Genomic DNA, 17,392 nt, shown 5'->3' on the forward strand with positions numbered 1-17,392 from the left:
TTCAGTGATGCAACCTCAAGATCAAAAAAAGAGACAGGACAGCTTTAAGAGGAAAACAGGAAGTTGCAACTAGAATCCAGCTGAATTCTGAGCAGAGGCTGTGTGCTGCGAGACTGCAAATAAAGCAGATGTGTTTGTTGTGAATTTTAGTGCTGACTAGACTTTCTTTTACCAAAGCAGATATTCGGGCTTTAAGCTGAGTTTTCTTGATTTTAGCATTTTTCATCTCATTCTGTGGGGTGTTTTTTATTATTATTATTATAAAGAGTAGTGTTAATAAACAAGAGATGAAATGGAGAAGTCAAGGAAACTGGGGTCAGTGAAAGATGAGGACCAGTTTTATCATCAGGGTGCAGTGGAGCTGCTGGTTTTCAACTTTTTACTCATCCTTACAATACTCACTATTTGGCTGTTTAAAAACCACCGATTCCGCTTTTTGCACGAAACGGGAGGTGCTATGGTTTATGGTGAGTGTTCTGATGAAAGTTGTGCCGAGGTGTTTTAAACTTGTTGCATGAGAGATGTAATTAGACATTTGAGCTCAAGTGTTGAGAAAGTGTGTGAACAAGGAAAAATGCATTAATTTCTAAGTCAAAAGTCTATTGAACTGTGCAGTAAAATAACAGATGCAATCCATCCTCTCTCTCTGTCTCTGTCTCTGTCTCTCTGTCTCTCTCTCTGTCTCTCTCTCTCTCTCTCTCATGAAACAACTAAAGGATAACTTGTCAAGAAAGTAAATGTCATGAGGACACTGCGGACATAATGAGCTTCATTGAGTATAGCAGATTTCCAAAACCTGTTTGTTTCCTGGGAGTGCTGGTCTAGTTTAAAGAGATTATATTTCTTAGGATTATGATGAACAGTATTGTGTAACATCTATCTACCAATCTGCCAGGTGGCAGCACATTGAGTTTTCATTAGAACCACGGAGAATTCTCCGGGGCTTCAGTCTGATGTAGTTTCAGCAAGCTGAACATTTGTGTTGTTTTTTCTGGGCTCTAAAAAAGAAACACACCAGTCTGTGAAAAATGAGACTCTGCTAACGCCGTCATCGGAGATTTGCCCCATCTTGTCTCTTGCAGTTTACATTTTTCTGTATGTGGGTTTCCTGAGTTTCATATGCAAGCCATGTGTCAGAAAGAACTTCTATAAGCCTCACAGCTAGGAAAACCGCACGCAACGTAATTAATGTGCTATATATCACAGTGTGATACCGAGTTACTTTTTTTGCATTTTGCACAGCGACACTGTGCTCACTCCCCATGGGCCTTGATAACCCTATTAAAACAGACAGGATCCAATAGCTTACAGACTGTACATGAAACTTGCACTCTATAAGAACTCTGCCGATTTAATAAAAGCATCAGCATCCAAGCATTAGGAATTCAGAGGCCTGTCAGAATGTGTTAAAGTTTGCTGGTCTTTAAAAAATACTGGTTCAGTTATTATAACAACTGCACATTTTGCTCCTGGGAAATCAGAGATACACTGATGAAATCATCATCATTTATTCTGCTTTCCCTATCAGTATGAAATAAATAAACAAGCAAACATTCAGAATAGAATAAAATGCAACTTGAGCAAAGTAAGAATGGATTGGGGAGGGAAGCAGTAGTTCATCACATTGTTATAGGAAACTACATGCTAGCACAGAGTCAATGGGATGACCAGGCACTCAGTTTTAACTCCATCAAAGTTAGGGATGTACGGATTTTGAAAAATCCATTCTGTCTGTGTTTTATGGATTGCCAGGTGCCTTTTGTTCTGTTGCCCGCTCATTGATGGAATCAGGTGTTTTTTTTCCAATTTCCAAAATCTGCACAAATTTGCACTTGCAAAAAAAATTTTTTTACATATTTTTCTACGATTAAGTCTGCATAAAATTCCAGAAAGTAAAAGAAACGGTCCACAAGTCCATGGAATCCTTGTGACTCTGGAAAAGCCGGTCCACTGTGGAATCCATGGGTCAGCTTCATAGAAATCGGAACTCATTTGATTCCATTGCAGATTCCTCTGATATCGCTAATCCTTAATCATAGCTATCAGTTCAAGTAATGGATCAACTGTGTTTGTGTGTGTGTAGATAGGTAGACAGATATATGCCCTAAGGACACACATTGGCCTCATTCAGAAAACACCTTAAGCCATGATGAATAAGGCTTTCTGACTTAACCACCATGGTTAAAGCCATGGTTTAAGGTGTCTTCTGAACACAGCCCAGCTTTCTGGCTTAACCACCATGGTTAAAGCCGTGGTTTAAGGTAGGGATGTGCATGGACCCTCCGAATCCGCTTCGTGGCCCGATCCGGATTTTCTGGATCGGGCCCGATCCTCTTCGCGACGCCCATCTCCTGCTCCGCAGAGCAAGATCCAGCTTTGCCGCTGTCGCTACATGTATGGAAGCAGCAGCAGCGGCGCAAGATAAGCCACCCACCCACCCCCTTACCTGTGTCTGTCATCGCGGGCTTCAATTGAGGCCCCAGCTTGAAGCTGGAAGAGGCCTCGGCCTTCACTTCCAGCTTCAACTGGGGCCTCAATTGAAGCCCGCGATGAACGCAGGTAAGCATCCCTCCTCCCTACGCCCTTACCTGGCTCTGCCGCTGCCACCGCGGCATTGATGGCGGCACCGGCGGCGCCAGGTAGGCCAGCCCCCGCCCCCTTACCTGCATCCATCACGGGCTTCAATTGAGGCCCCAGTTGAAGCAGGAAGAGGCCTCGGCCTTCACTTCTGCCTTCAACCGGGGCCTCAATTGAAGCCCATGACAGACGCAGGTAAGCGTCCCTCCTCCCTGCTCCTTTACCTGGCAGCGCCGGCACCGCATGGATGGCGGCACCAGCGGCGCCTGGTAGGTCAATCCCCGCCCCTTTACCTACATCTGTCATGGGCTTCAATTGAGGCCCCGGTTGAAGCCGGAAGAGGCCTTGGCCTTCACTTCTGCCTTCAACCGGGGCCTCAATTGAAGCCCGCAACGGATGCAGGTAAGCGTCCCTCCTCCCTTACCTGGTGCCGCCGCATGGATGGCGGCACCAGTAGCGCCAGATGAGTCCCCCTCCCCCCCACTTACCTGCAGGCGAAACTCCGGATGGAGGCGATCCTCTTCGTCTTGATCCGCAGCCCCCCGACTCTCTTCGCCTCCGCCTTTTCCGGAGGCGAATTAGGCCGCCTCGCTCCTGCTTCTCTGAACCGAAGAGAAGCGGAGCACATCCCTAGTTTAAGGTATTTTCTGAATGGGGCCAATGACACACTCTGTAGTGGGCATGGAGCTCTATGCTTTGGCCTGGCCCCTACCCACCCATACATGCACCACCATTGCCACTCCACTCCTGACATTGACATGTTCAGCAGCACAAAGGCCTGAAGGGAGTGGTGGATTCAGGGTGCTTTTGGCTGAATATTCTTAGAATCTTCTCTCAGATCTTCATGATCAATGTGCAGAAGTTGGGAGATGGTGGAGGTGGCACACATAAGGATATCGGAACATAACATAAGAACAGCATTGCTGGTTCAGGGGTCCATCTAGTCCAGCATGCTGTTCACACAGTGGCCAACCGGTTGCCCATGGGAAACCCGCAAGCAGGATGTGAGTGCAACAGCTCCCTCCCGGCCATGTTCGCAAGCAAGCGGGGTACATAGGCATACTGCCGCTGATACTGGAGGTAGCATATAGCCATCAGTATTAAAAACCATTGGTAGCCTTATTCTCCATGAATTTGCCCAATCACCTTTTAAACTGGGAACAGGGGTGGTATTTGGGGTCCTGTACCACCTATTTGGTTTGTGTCCTTGTGAAGAAGAATACAGGGAGGACTGCATTTTGTGAAATGTCCATACCAGAAAGCAGATGTTGTAGTCATGACCCCTAAGGGAAACAAATACGTTGAAAACTGATAGAAAAATAGTGTTCTCCATCCTGTAGCAGATTTGACTTAACACATTTTGTTTCCTGACTGAAGTAATAAAATGAGTTCGGAGGAAAGAAGGGGAAACTGTTCAGAGCTCAGGATGCAGATAGTTCTACAGAGAAGCCAGGGCAATTCCTCTTCTAATGTTGTTGAATTCATTGCACAATGTAATTTAAAGTTTACTGGCAGCATAATATGAACTAATGCTTTAATATTATATAGATATATAAAAATTGGCACCCGAGTCTGCTTCTCTGCTCCCTCTAAACAATGAGAGCTTAGTGCATACTGGCTACCATAGGTCTTGGATTAGATATAACTGGGACTGAGCGATTCAACCATGTGATGCCAGTGCTTCATCAGCGGCACTGGCTTCCAGTCTTTTTTGAAACCTAATTCAAAGTGTTAGTGTTGAACTTTAAATCCCCAAGGGAACCGGTGTATCTAAAGGCATGTCTCCTCACACATGTACCTGCTCATACCCTTAGGTCATATTCAGAGGACTTCCTCCTGGTACCCCAGCCAAATTAAGCTAGGCAGGTGGCTACAACAGAGAGGGCCTTCTCAGTGATGGCACCCCTCCCCAAAAAGGTTCACCTGGCACCTATGGTGTTATCTTTTTGGTGCCGGGCAAAGACCTTTCTTTTCTCCCAGGCATTTTAGAGACCTAGTTCTCGATATCTGTGGCTTTTTTTATTGATTCCTGTGCTTTTTATTGTTTTGCATTCTATTGTATTTTTTCTTTAAATATTTTTATTGTTTTTTATATTTTTAACTGTGTTTTAAAATGGCATTTTAGATTTTAACTGGTTGTAATCTGCCCACAGAACATTAATTACTGGGCAGATTAGAAATGTACTAAATAGCGGGGACTGGTAGCTCCAATTTCAGTGGGGCTATGGATCCACTTTGGGTTTCAGTCAGAAACAGCCAGAAAGGAGCTATTCAGGTACTGAATCCTACATCCAAAATAGGTTCAACACCTTGGATAGCTTCTTCGGAGTTCTGGCTGTTTCTGACTGAAACTCAGAATGAATTCTCAGCCCCACTGAAATTAGAGCCATCAGCCTCCAGCAGTACTAAATGAATGAATAAATAAATAACCTCTTCACCGTTTTGATGCCACCTCATCTCAGGTATTCACGTCAGTTATCTTCTGGATACTAGCCTGATCATGTGCTTCCAGCAGAATTCTTTAACTCGCCCTTCAGTATCCTGCTGCCTGCCCTTTCTCCAAACTTCCAGTACATGCTAGCACTGGGGATTTCAACATGGTGTCCTCCAACTTGGTGGACACATCTCTTGTTGCCCACCAGTCCACCTGGCCCTCCTGTTTTTGTTTTGTTTTAATATTTTTACTTTTATTTTTAACTGAGAGGCCAGGATGCTTCAAAGTGCCATCCAGCACCATCTTTATTTGAGATTTGAGATTAGGAATTCAGTCCCCATCTCTAGAGATATTAAATTTATGGAAATTTTGAAGCCATGGGGGGAAATGGCTTTTTTCCGGGGCGGGGGGTAGTTTCAGTAAAAATGAAAAAATATGAGCACTTTTTACAGATTGATAGTCATTTTGTTACTTTAGGAACATAAAATGTAATTACATGCAAGTTGGTTTGACATAAAATGATCACATATGGTATATTAAAAATACAGTTATCACTATCAGTTTCAGTTTCTGCTTCAATGGCAGTGCCTCCTAGAGGCAGAAATGCATCTTGCTCTTGCATTTGAGAGTTGTAGTTTCAGTTTGCAACCTAGGACTTGCTTGTCCTCAGTGCACAGAAATTGTAATAATTCTAGCTTTTAGAAATCATTTGGAGAAATAAATATGTGAAGACGTTGTCTTAAACATTTTTTTCATCAAGCTAAAATAAAACAATCTATTTTTTCTTCATTTTATTTTTTTCCCCAATTTTTCAGAAAAAGAACAAAAAAGCCTTCAGAAGAAAGGGGAGAACGTCGTCCCCCCCGCCCTGAATTTTTCCAGTTTTTTTCTGGGCCTTCACATCTCTACCCACCTCTGCCCTGTACTTCAGTTCTTGGAGAAGTTACTTTTCTTTTAGTCCCATCAGTTTGCTTTTTGGGAAATGAGTATTTTGTGACTGGCCATGTCTACCGCAGCAACCATTTTATAAATGTGCACCCCCCCCCCCATGGCTTTCATTTTGTGAGAGCGCACACTCAAACTTCCAAATATGCCCACTGCCCTTAAGAGCTTGAGGACCTCTGAGGAAATACATGGCTTGGCAGCACTGCAGTGCCCAGGGTATGCAGCAGTGGTGTGCCAGGCAAGAAGGTGGCATCGGAAGGCAGTGGAGGGCAGGGTTATATCAGAGCCTTCCAGCAGTCACTCCACACTTGGCTGTGCATTTTCAATTCAAAATCTACTATTGATCTATCTTACTCTACTTTTTATGCCGCTTGAATTCTCTTACAACAAAAGAGAGTCATTTTTAATAAAAGGCATCATCTATTGTATGTCTTCTACTTCGTGGTTTTTGAACACAAAGTCTATTATTAACTTGATAGAATTGTTGAATTTGCACTGTCATGAAGAATTGCTCAGGGATGTTTGGCTTTATTCATTTTCATTATTCTTTTTAAACTCTACTGCCTATTTAGAGTGGCTGGCAGGTGCATCCAGATTCCTATCTGGCGACATCTCTGAAATATTCATGAACTCAATGGGCCAATTTCACCATTGTGAGCAACCATTAACCTTGACCCTATTTTTCTTTTTACACAAGGGAGATGTTATCAGCTCAGTCCCTCTGCACTTTAGCTGTATTACAGGTTGCTCCTGTAATGGATCCCCAGAAGCCCATAAATGTATGTACAGAATGAATCCCAGATCAAAGCATCCTGCTTGACCCTCTTATGCTTCTAAAGAAGGGGATGCCTGAGTCTGAATTTTGCAACTGGATTTTATTTGTATGACAGGAAGATAAAGAATTAATTCATTTAGACCAATCCTTTGGTGTCAGTCATCTGACACTGCACAAGCAGTACTGTTGCAGTATCTGATAAAGTGGACAGTGGCCATGGAAGCTTTTGCCAGAATTAATAAATATGTTCGTCTTTAAAGTGCCACAAGTTTCTTTGTTGATTTATTGTAGTGAAAGCAGCTTTCCCAACCTGGTGCACTCCAGATGTAGTCCATGCATTGATAACTTTATGTTTAGAATATGATAATTCACTTTGTGTGGGGCTGTTCTTGTGTTTGGTCCAGAAGTTGCAGCTAGTGCAGAATATGGCAGCCAGGTGGGGCATCTGGCCATGCACATATTACACTAGTGTTGGTGTGACTGCACTGGCCACCAGTTAGCTACTGAGCCAAGTTCAAGGTTTTGCTCTTGGTATATAAAGCCCTGATCAGCTTGGGACCAAGTTACATGGCAGATTACGTTATCCAGTATGGACCTGTGCAATCATTAAGAATATAAGAAGAGCCAAGCTGTATCAGACCAAGGGCCTGTCTAGTCCAGCATGCTATTCACACAATGGCCATCCAGGAGTTGACCAGGATCTCACAAGCAGAACAGAGGTGGAACAGCACCCTCCCACCCATGTCCCTGAGCAACTAGTGTAGATAGGCTTACAAGATCATTGGAGGAGGCCTTGCTGGTTGTAGTGTGACCTGCAGATTTCCATCTTGCAGCAACTCAGAAACAGGACTTCTCCATGGTGGCACCCACCTTATGGAATGCCTTACCTGCTAGTATTTGGGAGGCACCAACAGTGGTGTGTTGTAGGTGGCAATTGAAGACCCATCTCTTTGGGCATTCCCTCATTGACTGTTCTGTCTAGTTTGTTTGTCCATTATGGTGTTTTGAGTACTTGGTTTTAATCTTTTAATTTTTATACAGTCTTCATGCTTTTATAAGTGCTTTCTATGAAAGTTTTTGTGTTTATTATGATGTGTTTGAATCTTTCTTTGAAAACGGCTTAGAGATATGTTTTAGATCTGATAAGTGGAATGTGCATCTATTAAATAGTGTAATGCTGTGTACGCCAAAGGTGGGCAAATTGTAGGTTCAAACATTGGGAGGGCCACAACTCTCATCAGCCCTCGGTAGCTTGGTCAGTGGCCAAGAACGCTGGTCCAAAAACAACTGGAGGGCACCATGTTGGAAAAGGTTGAACTAAAGCATCATCTGAACATAGGCAAGTCACTAGGATGGAGCCATGATGCACTTGTGCTGGAGATTAAGGGAAACTCTGAAATCCCTTTAAATGCCACACAAGAGGCACCCAACATCCAGTTCATTGCTCCCCTTTGACTCCCAGAAGCCCCTTGCATGATGGTGCTGAGTTGCAAGAGAGTCTAAAGCAGCATTCCCCAACCTGCCTCACAAAGATGGTGATTTTCTTAGTATATGATGGAATCCAAATCCAACACCTCCACGCATGTAGATGTGGATAAATGTGTTGATTACAAACTCAGATGCTTTGCTCTGATCTTGTTCCACACAACTCTCAATGTGTGGTTTGTGTGCACTTAGAGCATTGAAACAGGAAGAGAGGATGCGGCCTTTTCAAAGTTCAAGTCTGTAACTGATCAACCACAAAGCAAGCCTGGAAAAGGGAGTCAGCTTTTCCTTGAAAAGTGAAACGCTTGCACTCAGTCAAACTCAAGACAGAGAAACACATCTGGGAATCATTCACTTTCATCTAGAACTGGGGCAGTAACATATGTCTTTCCTGACAGTCAGACTATTACAGTTAAACATATGATTTGCAGAGATACGAATCTGCAGGCACATTGTTTGCTGTGGTCAGATGCTGGGGATGTGATGGTATGAAAAGAATTGTAGGATATAGATCTAAATTAGTAGAAGGCGAGATTTGTCTCCACTCCCTCCACTCCACTCCCCCACCCCTGCACACAATGTTTGCAAACTGGCTCCAAAGTCTGTCAAACCTTCTAGTAATTGTCCCCATGGCCTTTTGTCAAGTATTTTAAGTTAGACTTCCTGGATAGCTTGGAATGGACCCAGGCATTCTGATATAGAACTTAAAGCAGCCTTCCATGGCCTGGTGCCCTCCAGATGTTTGGAGATCCAACTCCCAGCATTCCTGACCACTGGTCATGCTGACTGGGGCCGATGTGAGTTCAAGTCCAAACCATCTGGAGGGCACCAGGTTGGTAAGAAGGTCCTGCGTCACATCAAGGTTTTGTGTAGTTCAGCTAGATCTGGGCTGCTGCAGAACAATCCCAACAGGATGTGAGAAAGCAGAGTGAATAGCCTTTGCCAAGATCAGTGAACTCCTAAACGCAGCACCTTCCTCCATTAATGGGACAAGCTTAACATGCCACTCCCCTTGTTAATTGGGAGGGTGCACAACATGCAAAACAATGGAAATCCCCACTATTATCTCTAATCAGAGATAACAAGTGGATTCCTCTCCCTGCCTCTGCCCCCAAGCCCCTGTTGTCTCTGGGGACAGGTCTTCAGGGATGGGGAAGTGCTTGCAAAAAGATGCATCACCTGAAGTCCCATTGGCCAGATGGGCTAGCTTGGTGGTCTGAATTAACCCATGGGCTGGTGGTTCCCCATCCCTACTGTAGCAGCATCCTGCACTGTCCATCTTCCATTAATCAGTATTATTTATTTATTGCATTTCTATACTGCCCAATAGCCGAAGCTCCCTGGGCGGTCCACAAAAATTAAAACCATTCAAGATATAAAACAAACAGTATAAAAACATGATATAAAATACAATATAAAAGCACAACCAGGATAAAATCAGCAGCAGTGCAGAAATACAAATTTAAAATACAAATATTAAACAGCCAAGTTAAAATCAAATTTATAAACTGTTAAAATGCTGAGAGAATAAAAAGAATACAGCGTAGGTGCCAGGCGAACCACCTTAGGGAGCTCATTCCACAGCTGGGGTGCCACAGCAGAGAAGGCCCTCCTCCTGCTAGCCATCTGCCTCACTTCCTTTGGCAGGGGCTTACTGAGAATTACCCCTGAGGATGACCTTAGGGTCCGGGCAGGTACATATGAGAGGAGGCGTTCCTTCAGATAGCCTGCCCCCAAGCCATTTAGGGCTTTAAACATTAATACCAGCACTTTGAATCGGGCCCAGACCTGGACTGGCAGCCAATGAAGCATGAGCTTCAGCCACTCTAATATATAAAACGAGATGTTTTTCTGCAGCAGGAGAGAAATACTTTTGAAATGTAACCATTTGGGATAATTGTAACCCTTTATCTGAATTTTGTATATCACCTTGAGTGCCCCATAGTCAGAGGGGTGATTCATAAAGATGACTAATAAATGAATAAAAACAGTGTAATATGGAGAATTAGGCACAGTGGTCCAGCCGTTCTCTCTAATAGACCCTCACAGTTGAATTTCATTCATTTATGAATCGCTGGACGTAAGTGTATCTATGTGTTCCTTTGAGAGCAGTGAAAGGTCAAGCGCTCCATTAGTGATGGACAATATCGATTAGCTGCTGTACTTAAAGCAACTCCTCTATTGTGTTTGCGGCAGACCACTTCCAGTTTTGCTAAGTGCACAAATGAATTCAAGATCCAATCAGAGTTTATGTGCTCCACTCTTGTGACAGCCACAAGGTCCAGAGTGCGCCCAGTAAGCAGCTGTTTGGGGGTACATTTGCATTGTGTGAAAGTGTATTAACTAGTACTGTGCCAAAAATGTCTCACACGTTTTTTGTTTTTTTTTACCATTCTCATTCTTATTATGGGCTGTTAGTCATTACGTGAAAACTGGGCCAGTGAGTCTACTTTCCCATCGCCACTGGTACCAGCTGCTATTGCTCCTCATCCGCTTTCTCATCACTGCTACTAGTTGCTTGCTTGAGAAGTAGAGAGCCAGTGAGCAAGTAAGCAGTGGTGTCTACCACTCCTCCTTCTGGCCACCACCATTGTCTGGGCCAGAGGAAGAGGCAGGTGTACAAACAGGTAGGGTTGTCGCATCCAATGGGTCTGTGGGGGCAGTAGACACCCCCCCCATGTCTGGCCCTCATAGATACAGTCAGACGCGCTCAGCGCAAGTGCAGACCTGCGCCCAAGCACTCATGAACCCCCTGTGAGCACTCAGCAACAACCTGCCATGGCTTCCAGCATTGCACACCCCCTGCACTAATGGCAGCCGCCATTAACACAGTGGGGGGGAGGGTAAGTGCTCTGGAAATTGTGCATTTCCCCCTTGCACGTTAATGGCAGCTGCCATTAGTGTGGATGGGGGAAATGTGCAATTTCCAGAGCCTTAAAGGCCCTATTAATGCAAGGGTGTTTCTGAAAGACACAATTAGAGACTATGTAGGCCTACTGTTCAGTATATGTAATCTGTGGCTCGCTGAAATGGGAAACCCACTGTGAGTGAATATTATCTCTTCCACACCAGAGGCCGTTTATGATACTATATCCTGCTGAGACACAAAGTAATTATGTGCCTTTTAAATTGCCACTTATACTGACTATATCATAGTGAGTCCCTCAATCTTCTGCTACCATGAGTGCAGCAACCAAGTGTGTGTTAGGCCTTTATAGGAGGAGATCATTACAGCGATGGGGCGGGTGGATTTCAAAGTTAATTAACTTCACTATTGGGGATGGGTGAATGAGCAATGCTCAAGATTGCCTGGATTCTCTGAACATCAACTCCCCACTTGTCTTGTACCTGATTCCCATTCGCGTTTGCTGTCACCGCTCGTTCTGCACGAACGGGAAACTTGTGCAAAGCGAACAGCAATCCAAAGCAAGAGCTGAGCAAGTTCCCCCAATTTGGGCAAATTTCCCAATTTGTGCAACTTTCTTCTAAAGTGGGGTTGATTTGGTCTTCAGGGGGAAGGTGTGCAAATTAGGAATTTATCATCCTTACGATCTCAGGATTCACTTTTCTTAGCTCTTAAGGGAGTCTTCCCCAAACCTGCCACCATCCGGATGTGTTGGACTACAACTGCCATCATCCACATTCATGTTGTCTAAGGATGATAGGAGTTGCAGCCCAGCATACTTCCAACTTGGAGGAAGGCTGCCTTAAGGCAGTGAACTGTGCAGGCAATTCCTGTTAAAATCCCCAAAGCAGGAGCTGAGTAGGACCTCCAGAGTTCATGGGAATGGCTGCTGCATTCTGCATAGCTTTTCGACTTTTGCAACATTTGTCAAAGGCTGAATAAAACGTATAAAATAAGCAAGTGCATGGACACATCTCCTTTCTTAGCAAATTTACACAGGTCACAAAATTCAGTATTTTAAGATGCATGATGTTGGTTGGTATAGAATTCTGATTTTTTTTTTAAAAAACAAAAAACATAACATATATACTCCAAATTATAGGAGTGGATCTATGTGGTACAGCCTTATTGCAAATTCTAAAGTTGTTCTGAGTATGCTGCACAGGATTGTACCTCTTAACTCCTCACACTGCCAGTTTCATTGAGTTTTTGTAGGTACCCTTCGAGAAATTATATGATACCAAGTCATATATATGAGCTCAAGTGATACAGATGAATTGATTTCATATATTTCCTCAAAGAATACCTTCAAAAACTCAATGAAATTGTCAACATGAGGAATTAAGAGGTGCAATCCTATGCATTTCCAAATGGAAAAAGAAGTCCAACTCCGAGCATTGAATTCAGTACTGGGAATTGTAGGACTTTTTTTCTGTCTAAACATGCATAGAATTTCAGAGGGTTGGAACCAGAGGAAAGACCTGGATCCAGACTTGCCCTGGTGCTCACGAAAAGAGTCCATCCATAAGCAGAAGGGTACCTTCCCTGACTCCATGAGCAGAAGGGTAGCTTTGGAACTCATCCTTCTCTTTGGATCCAAGCCAAAGATTTCAATGTGCTAAGAATGACAGATGCAGGTTTCTAATTAGAGTGCTCATCACACACAAAAAAAGGTGCTTGTCCTTTTTCTCCACTTACCAGTAGCTAAAATGTAGACATTTACACTGCATGCCCCCTCCACCTTTCTTTTTTATGACCCCCCTTCTTTTTGTCCATAGGTCTCATCATGGGATTAATTTTACGCTATGCTACCACACCATCTGACTTTGAAAATGGAATTGTCTATGCTTGCGAGAAGCTCGAGGCTGGCTTGCCCACCCTGCTTGTCAACGTATCAAATCAAGTCTACGAATATCAGTACAAAAGAGAAATCAGCCAGCATAATGTCAATGCCCACCAAGGCAATGTGATGCTGCAAAAGGTAAAGCGATTGTTGTCCTCTGTAAAGTAAATGAGCTTACATTTCTGGTTGACCCCAGCACAGAATCCAAACTGATTTAAATGAGGCACAGAGAGCTTGTTTCTCATCTTAATTAACCGTTCATATGCAATCAGGAAGCAGACCAGTGAGAAAGACAAAGATCCTGGGCTTGTCTTGACGAAGGGTTTGCCACGGGGTGGATCCGGAGTGGTGGCAGGTCATCTATATGATGCAGCCGCCATCCTGAACTCATCCAGGGGCAAAACCCTGAAGCTTCGCTTTTAAAAAGTCGGGCTCTTACCCTGGTTCCTTTTTTTTTTTTTTGCTGCGGTGGCGTGTCACAGCCGATGGCGACCCCTGATTGATCAACACTGGCTGACAGGGAAAGGGGCGGACCACCTCCCCTCGCTGATTTTTTATTTTTTTAAAATGAACTTAAAAGGGGGAAAGTAGGTTGTCCTCCCCACCCTCAGTGCCATGTGCAGGGGCTTGGGTGGTGCCAGTGCTCAGTGTGACGGTGGCAGAAGGTCTGAGGGAGGAGAGCCAGGTCTGAGCATCCCTCTTTTCCTCCCCCTCCAGCTTCCCCCCATTTTTATCTGTACATACTTTGCATGTACAAATAAATGAGGGGCGAAGGCTGCTTCTCTCCCCCCCCCAGTGCCCACACTGTGGGCAGGGGCTTGGGTGGGAGGTTTGAGGGAGGAGGGCCAAGTCCAGGGGGAGAAGGAAAGGAATGGGGCAGCTGGAGGGGGAAGCAGAGACAAACAGACTCTCAAACTGGCTCTCCTCCCTCTGACCTCCCTCTGGCTGTCCTGTTCCTCTCCCCACCACCACCACCGTTTTTTTAAAAATCTGTGGATGCAAAGGTTCGCATCTTCAGATTTTTTAAAAAACAGTGGGAGGGGAGAGGAATGGGGCAGCCAGAGGGAGGTCAGAGAGCCAGCTGCCCCATTCCTCTCCTCTCCCCGGTGCTCGGCCCGGCGACAGGGGAGTCAACTCTGCATTGGCGCTCCTACTCATTCAGATGCCAGGAAGGAGCGCCAAAGCGGAAGCCTGAGGCCTCATGGGGCAAACCCACCACCATCAAGGCAGGGACCCTTTCTGCTAAAATGTTTTTTCTCAGCCATGCTGCTTCCCTACTTTGAATGCTATTTGAAACATGACAAAATTATATACAAAAATCACTTCAGTGCAAAAAAATAAGAAAGAAAAAAGAAAGATGCAACCCATATATAAATAGTCATTGAATGATTAGACACTTGCATATGTTGCTGTGTGTATATATAGTGTGCACAGGGTAAGGAAGCTGTAGCCAGTCACAGATTTCCAGCCCATGTCCATGCAGAGAAATTCATTTGCATGCATTGCCAAGATCATCTGTGAAAATCTCTGAAAATCACAGTACAGGTTTTGTACATGGATGTAAATATTTTCCATGCAGAAGCGTCACATTTTGGAGTTCTCCTATTGCTGTTCTCGTGGGAGAACAAGCAATGTTTATATGCATCTCACCACTTAAATAAGACACTTATGGTTCAGTTGCTGCTGAAATTTTGCTTTAAGAGAAATCTTTCTAAGCAACAAAGAAAAAGAAAAGCTGAGGAATTTTGAGAGAAGAAGCCAAAAGAGTTTTAAAATGCCCAACAAATGTTCTACACATCTCTGCAGACAGGTAATAATCTGCAAGGATAACATCCAAGTTCAGAGGTGGCTTCATATGTTCATTCCAACATATTCAGGATATGTTGAATATACAAAGGAATCTCTCTCACACTTTTCCCCTCATCCGTTTTGTAACAAGGGTTTAGATCAGAGAACTATCCAATCAGTTATACTGAGAATTTGAATCCAGACTAAGTTAGAGCTCTATCACACCGGGGAGAAACAGCTCCCCCTACCTTTCTTCTCCGCCCATGTTTTTGTTCCTCAGTTACTTCCTCTTTCAAAAGAGGAAGTACACAATGAGCACGAGGCCCATTGAGTCCGCTGCTCTAATGGTGCTGCTTCTCCTGTACACAGTCCAACGTTTAAAAATACATCGGACTTAATTAGGGGGTTTCTTGTCACGAAAGGAAGGCCAGAAAGGGCAGAAAGCATATGGGAGGCAGACGAAATCATGTAAGGGACCTGAACAAACTCTGTGAGTGCCCAGTAACGAGTGTGCAGTAAAACTCTCATTGGATGGAGCTCTTAAACTGGATCCCTTAGACTGGATCCAACCCAGGAAATGTAACTATAACCTCAAGAGGAAGCAAAGCCTTTGGAATTTTTCAGAAACATGCACTGGGCCTCTTTCACAGACCAGTGTGCTACCTTTTTTGTAGTGCAGCTTCATGCAACATAAGAAATAATTATCACCTCCATACCTGGGAATGGCCAAGGAGAATTTTTATTGTCCAAATAAGAACCGATTGAAGGTGTTCTTCCTCCTCCTCCTCTTATATGGCTATTAGAAAGTGTCCAGAAACCACATTTAATGAAACAAGCAGGGTTCAAAATGTGGCTTCTGATCTTGGATTGTTTGGATAAACCAGAGTTAAAACTAACCACAGTTCTCAGTTCAGATAACAGAAGAGGATTCTTCTGATCTTGCCCTTGAAGCTGGGCCAGAGGAGAGAAGGAGGGGACACATGCTCATGCATGTAACATTAAACTATGGTTTAGTGTTATATCCAAACCAGGTCAACCCATGTGAAATACTCTGAGCACTTACATAGCCCTTGGAAATGCTATATGAATGCTAAGAATGAATTTCATTTCCTTTGATCACCCAAGCATTGTTTTGCTACTTTCTTGTAAATAAAACGGGAGGCAGGAGTTAATCAAATATGGATTTTGCTATTACAAGATGCAGTGATGGCCACCAATTTAGTCGGCTTAAAAAGATGATTAGACAAATTATTAGAAGATAAGGTGATCAATGGCTACTAGTCATGATGTCTATGTGGTCCCTAAACAATAAGAGATAGCATTCTTTTCAATAGCAGTTACTGAGAACAACAGCAGGAAAGGGCTATTGCCTTCAAATCTGGCCTGTGGGCTTCCCAGAGGCATCTGGTAGGCCACTGTAGAAACAGGATGCTAGACTAAATAGGCCTTTGGTCTGACCGAGGAGTGCTCATTTTATGTTCTTAAGTATAATATATTTGAATAGTTCCCTTTTTCATCCTTAAAAAGGAAGTGATACAACAAACCAACCTCAAAAATCTGACTGTGGTATGATTCTTGTGGTTAGTTTCTTCAGAATTCAAACTTTGCTAACCTTGTCTTTCCTGAAATTAGTTTTCCCTGTGCATTACTTATGGAAATAAATATATAATATTGCTGCATTGTTTTGAATAACAACTGTGCAATTAATTGCCCCTCCCCACCCAAAAAGAAAAAGAAAAAAACACAGAGGAGAAAGGTGCATAAAACCTATTTGCTGATTTAATTCTCAAGTTAATGTGGCATTTGAGACTATCAGTTGAAGAAGGCTAAGTGATAAAAGTTCTTGCTCCAACTTCCCCCGCCCCCCATAAAGTTGTCAGTGCAGCGAAATTTACCACTTTCTGTTATTGGCCAGCCCATTTACATTCACTTAATAATTCAAAGTAAGCAGAACGGGTAAAAAAAAATGCTGAGCCCTCACTTCCTGTTTATCAAGTCGAGCTATCTGTTGGACAAAAAAAGAAGGAAGTCATTTTGGAGTCAGGCTGTATTGTTACAAAGCTAAATAATTCATCCAGGATCGTAACCCCATAAAGGAAAGGCACTTTATCGGAACAAAGGAGCTGCAGACCATTTGGCTAATGACACACTCTTGCTTTTAAAGATATTAATCTAGAAGAAACTATTGAAGATGCAGTGAAATTTAATGTCTTATAAAAACAACAGTTGTTACCAGCAGGTTTATATTTTAAAACTGGGCTCTACTGTGCAGTGGCCACTAAAACTAAGTGTGAAAAAGATCATTGCTGTGAAGGAATCAATATTGGGGTATCAAAACTCTATCCATGAGGATTCTGACACTACGGTCAGGTTTTGTCTCAGAAAGTGCATTCATTAGATTTATGTATTTATTTATTGCATTTCTATACTGCCAATAGTCGAATAGTCCCTTTCCCCACCCTCCTTTTTTAAAAAAATAAAATAAAATATCCAAACAGACAATAACATATGTCAGCTGTAGAATTCTAGATCTGAGACTCCCGAATGGCAGTATCATAAGGACATAAGTAGAGCCCTGCTGGATCAGACCAAGGGTTCATCTAGTCCAGCGTTCTGTTCACACAGTGGCCAACCAGCTGT

At 43.5% G+C, this 17,392-nt stretch overlaps 1 protein-coding gene across 1 annotated transcript in view; it reads left to right on the forward strand.

The window, feature by feature from the left end:
* The first annotated feature begins 266 nt into the window (after positions 1-266).
* SLC9A9 (solute carrier family 9 member A9) overlaps positions 267-17,392 on the forward strand; it is a 326,487-nt gene continuing 309,361 nt past the window's right edge. The window contains exons 1-2 of the mRNA XM_063132175.1: positions 267-467; positions 12,900-13,102. Coding sequence (XP_062988245.1) covers positions 293-467; positions 12,900-13,102 — 378 coding nt within the window. The 5' untranslated portion in view covers positions 267-292. The remainder of the gene's footprint in view (positions 468-12,899; positions 13,103-17,392) is intronic.

The sequence above is a fragment of the Elgaria multicarinata genome, chromosome 8, assembly GCF_023053635.1.
Source record: "Elgaria multicarinata webbii isolate HBS135686 ecotype San Diego chromosome 8, rElgMul1.1.pri, whole genome shotgun sequence".
NCBI classification, from domain to species: domain Eukaryota; kingdom Metazoa; phylum Chordata; class Lepidosauria; order Squamata; family Anguidae; genus Elgaria; species Elgaria multicarinata.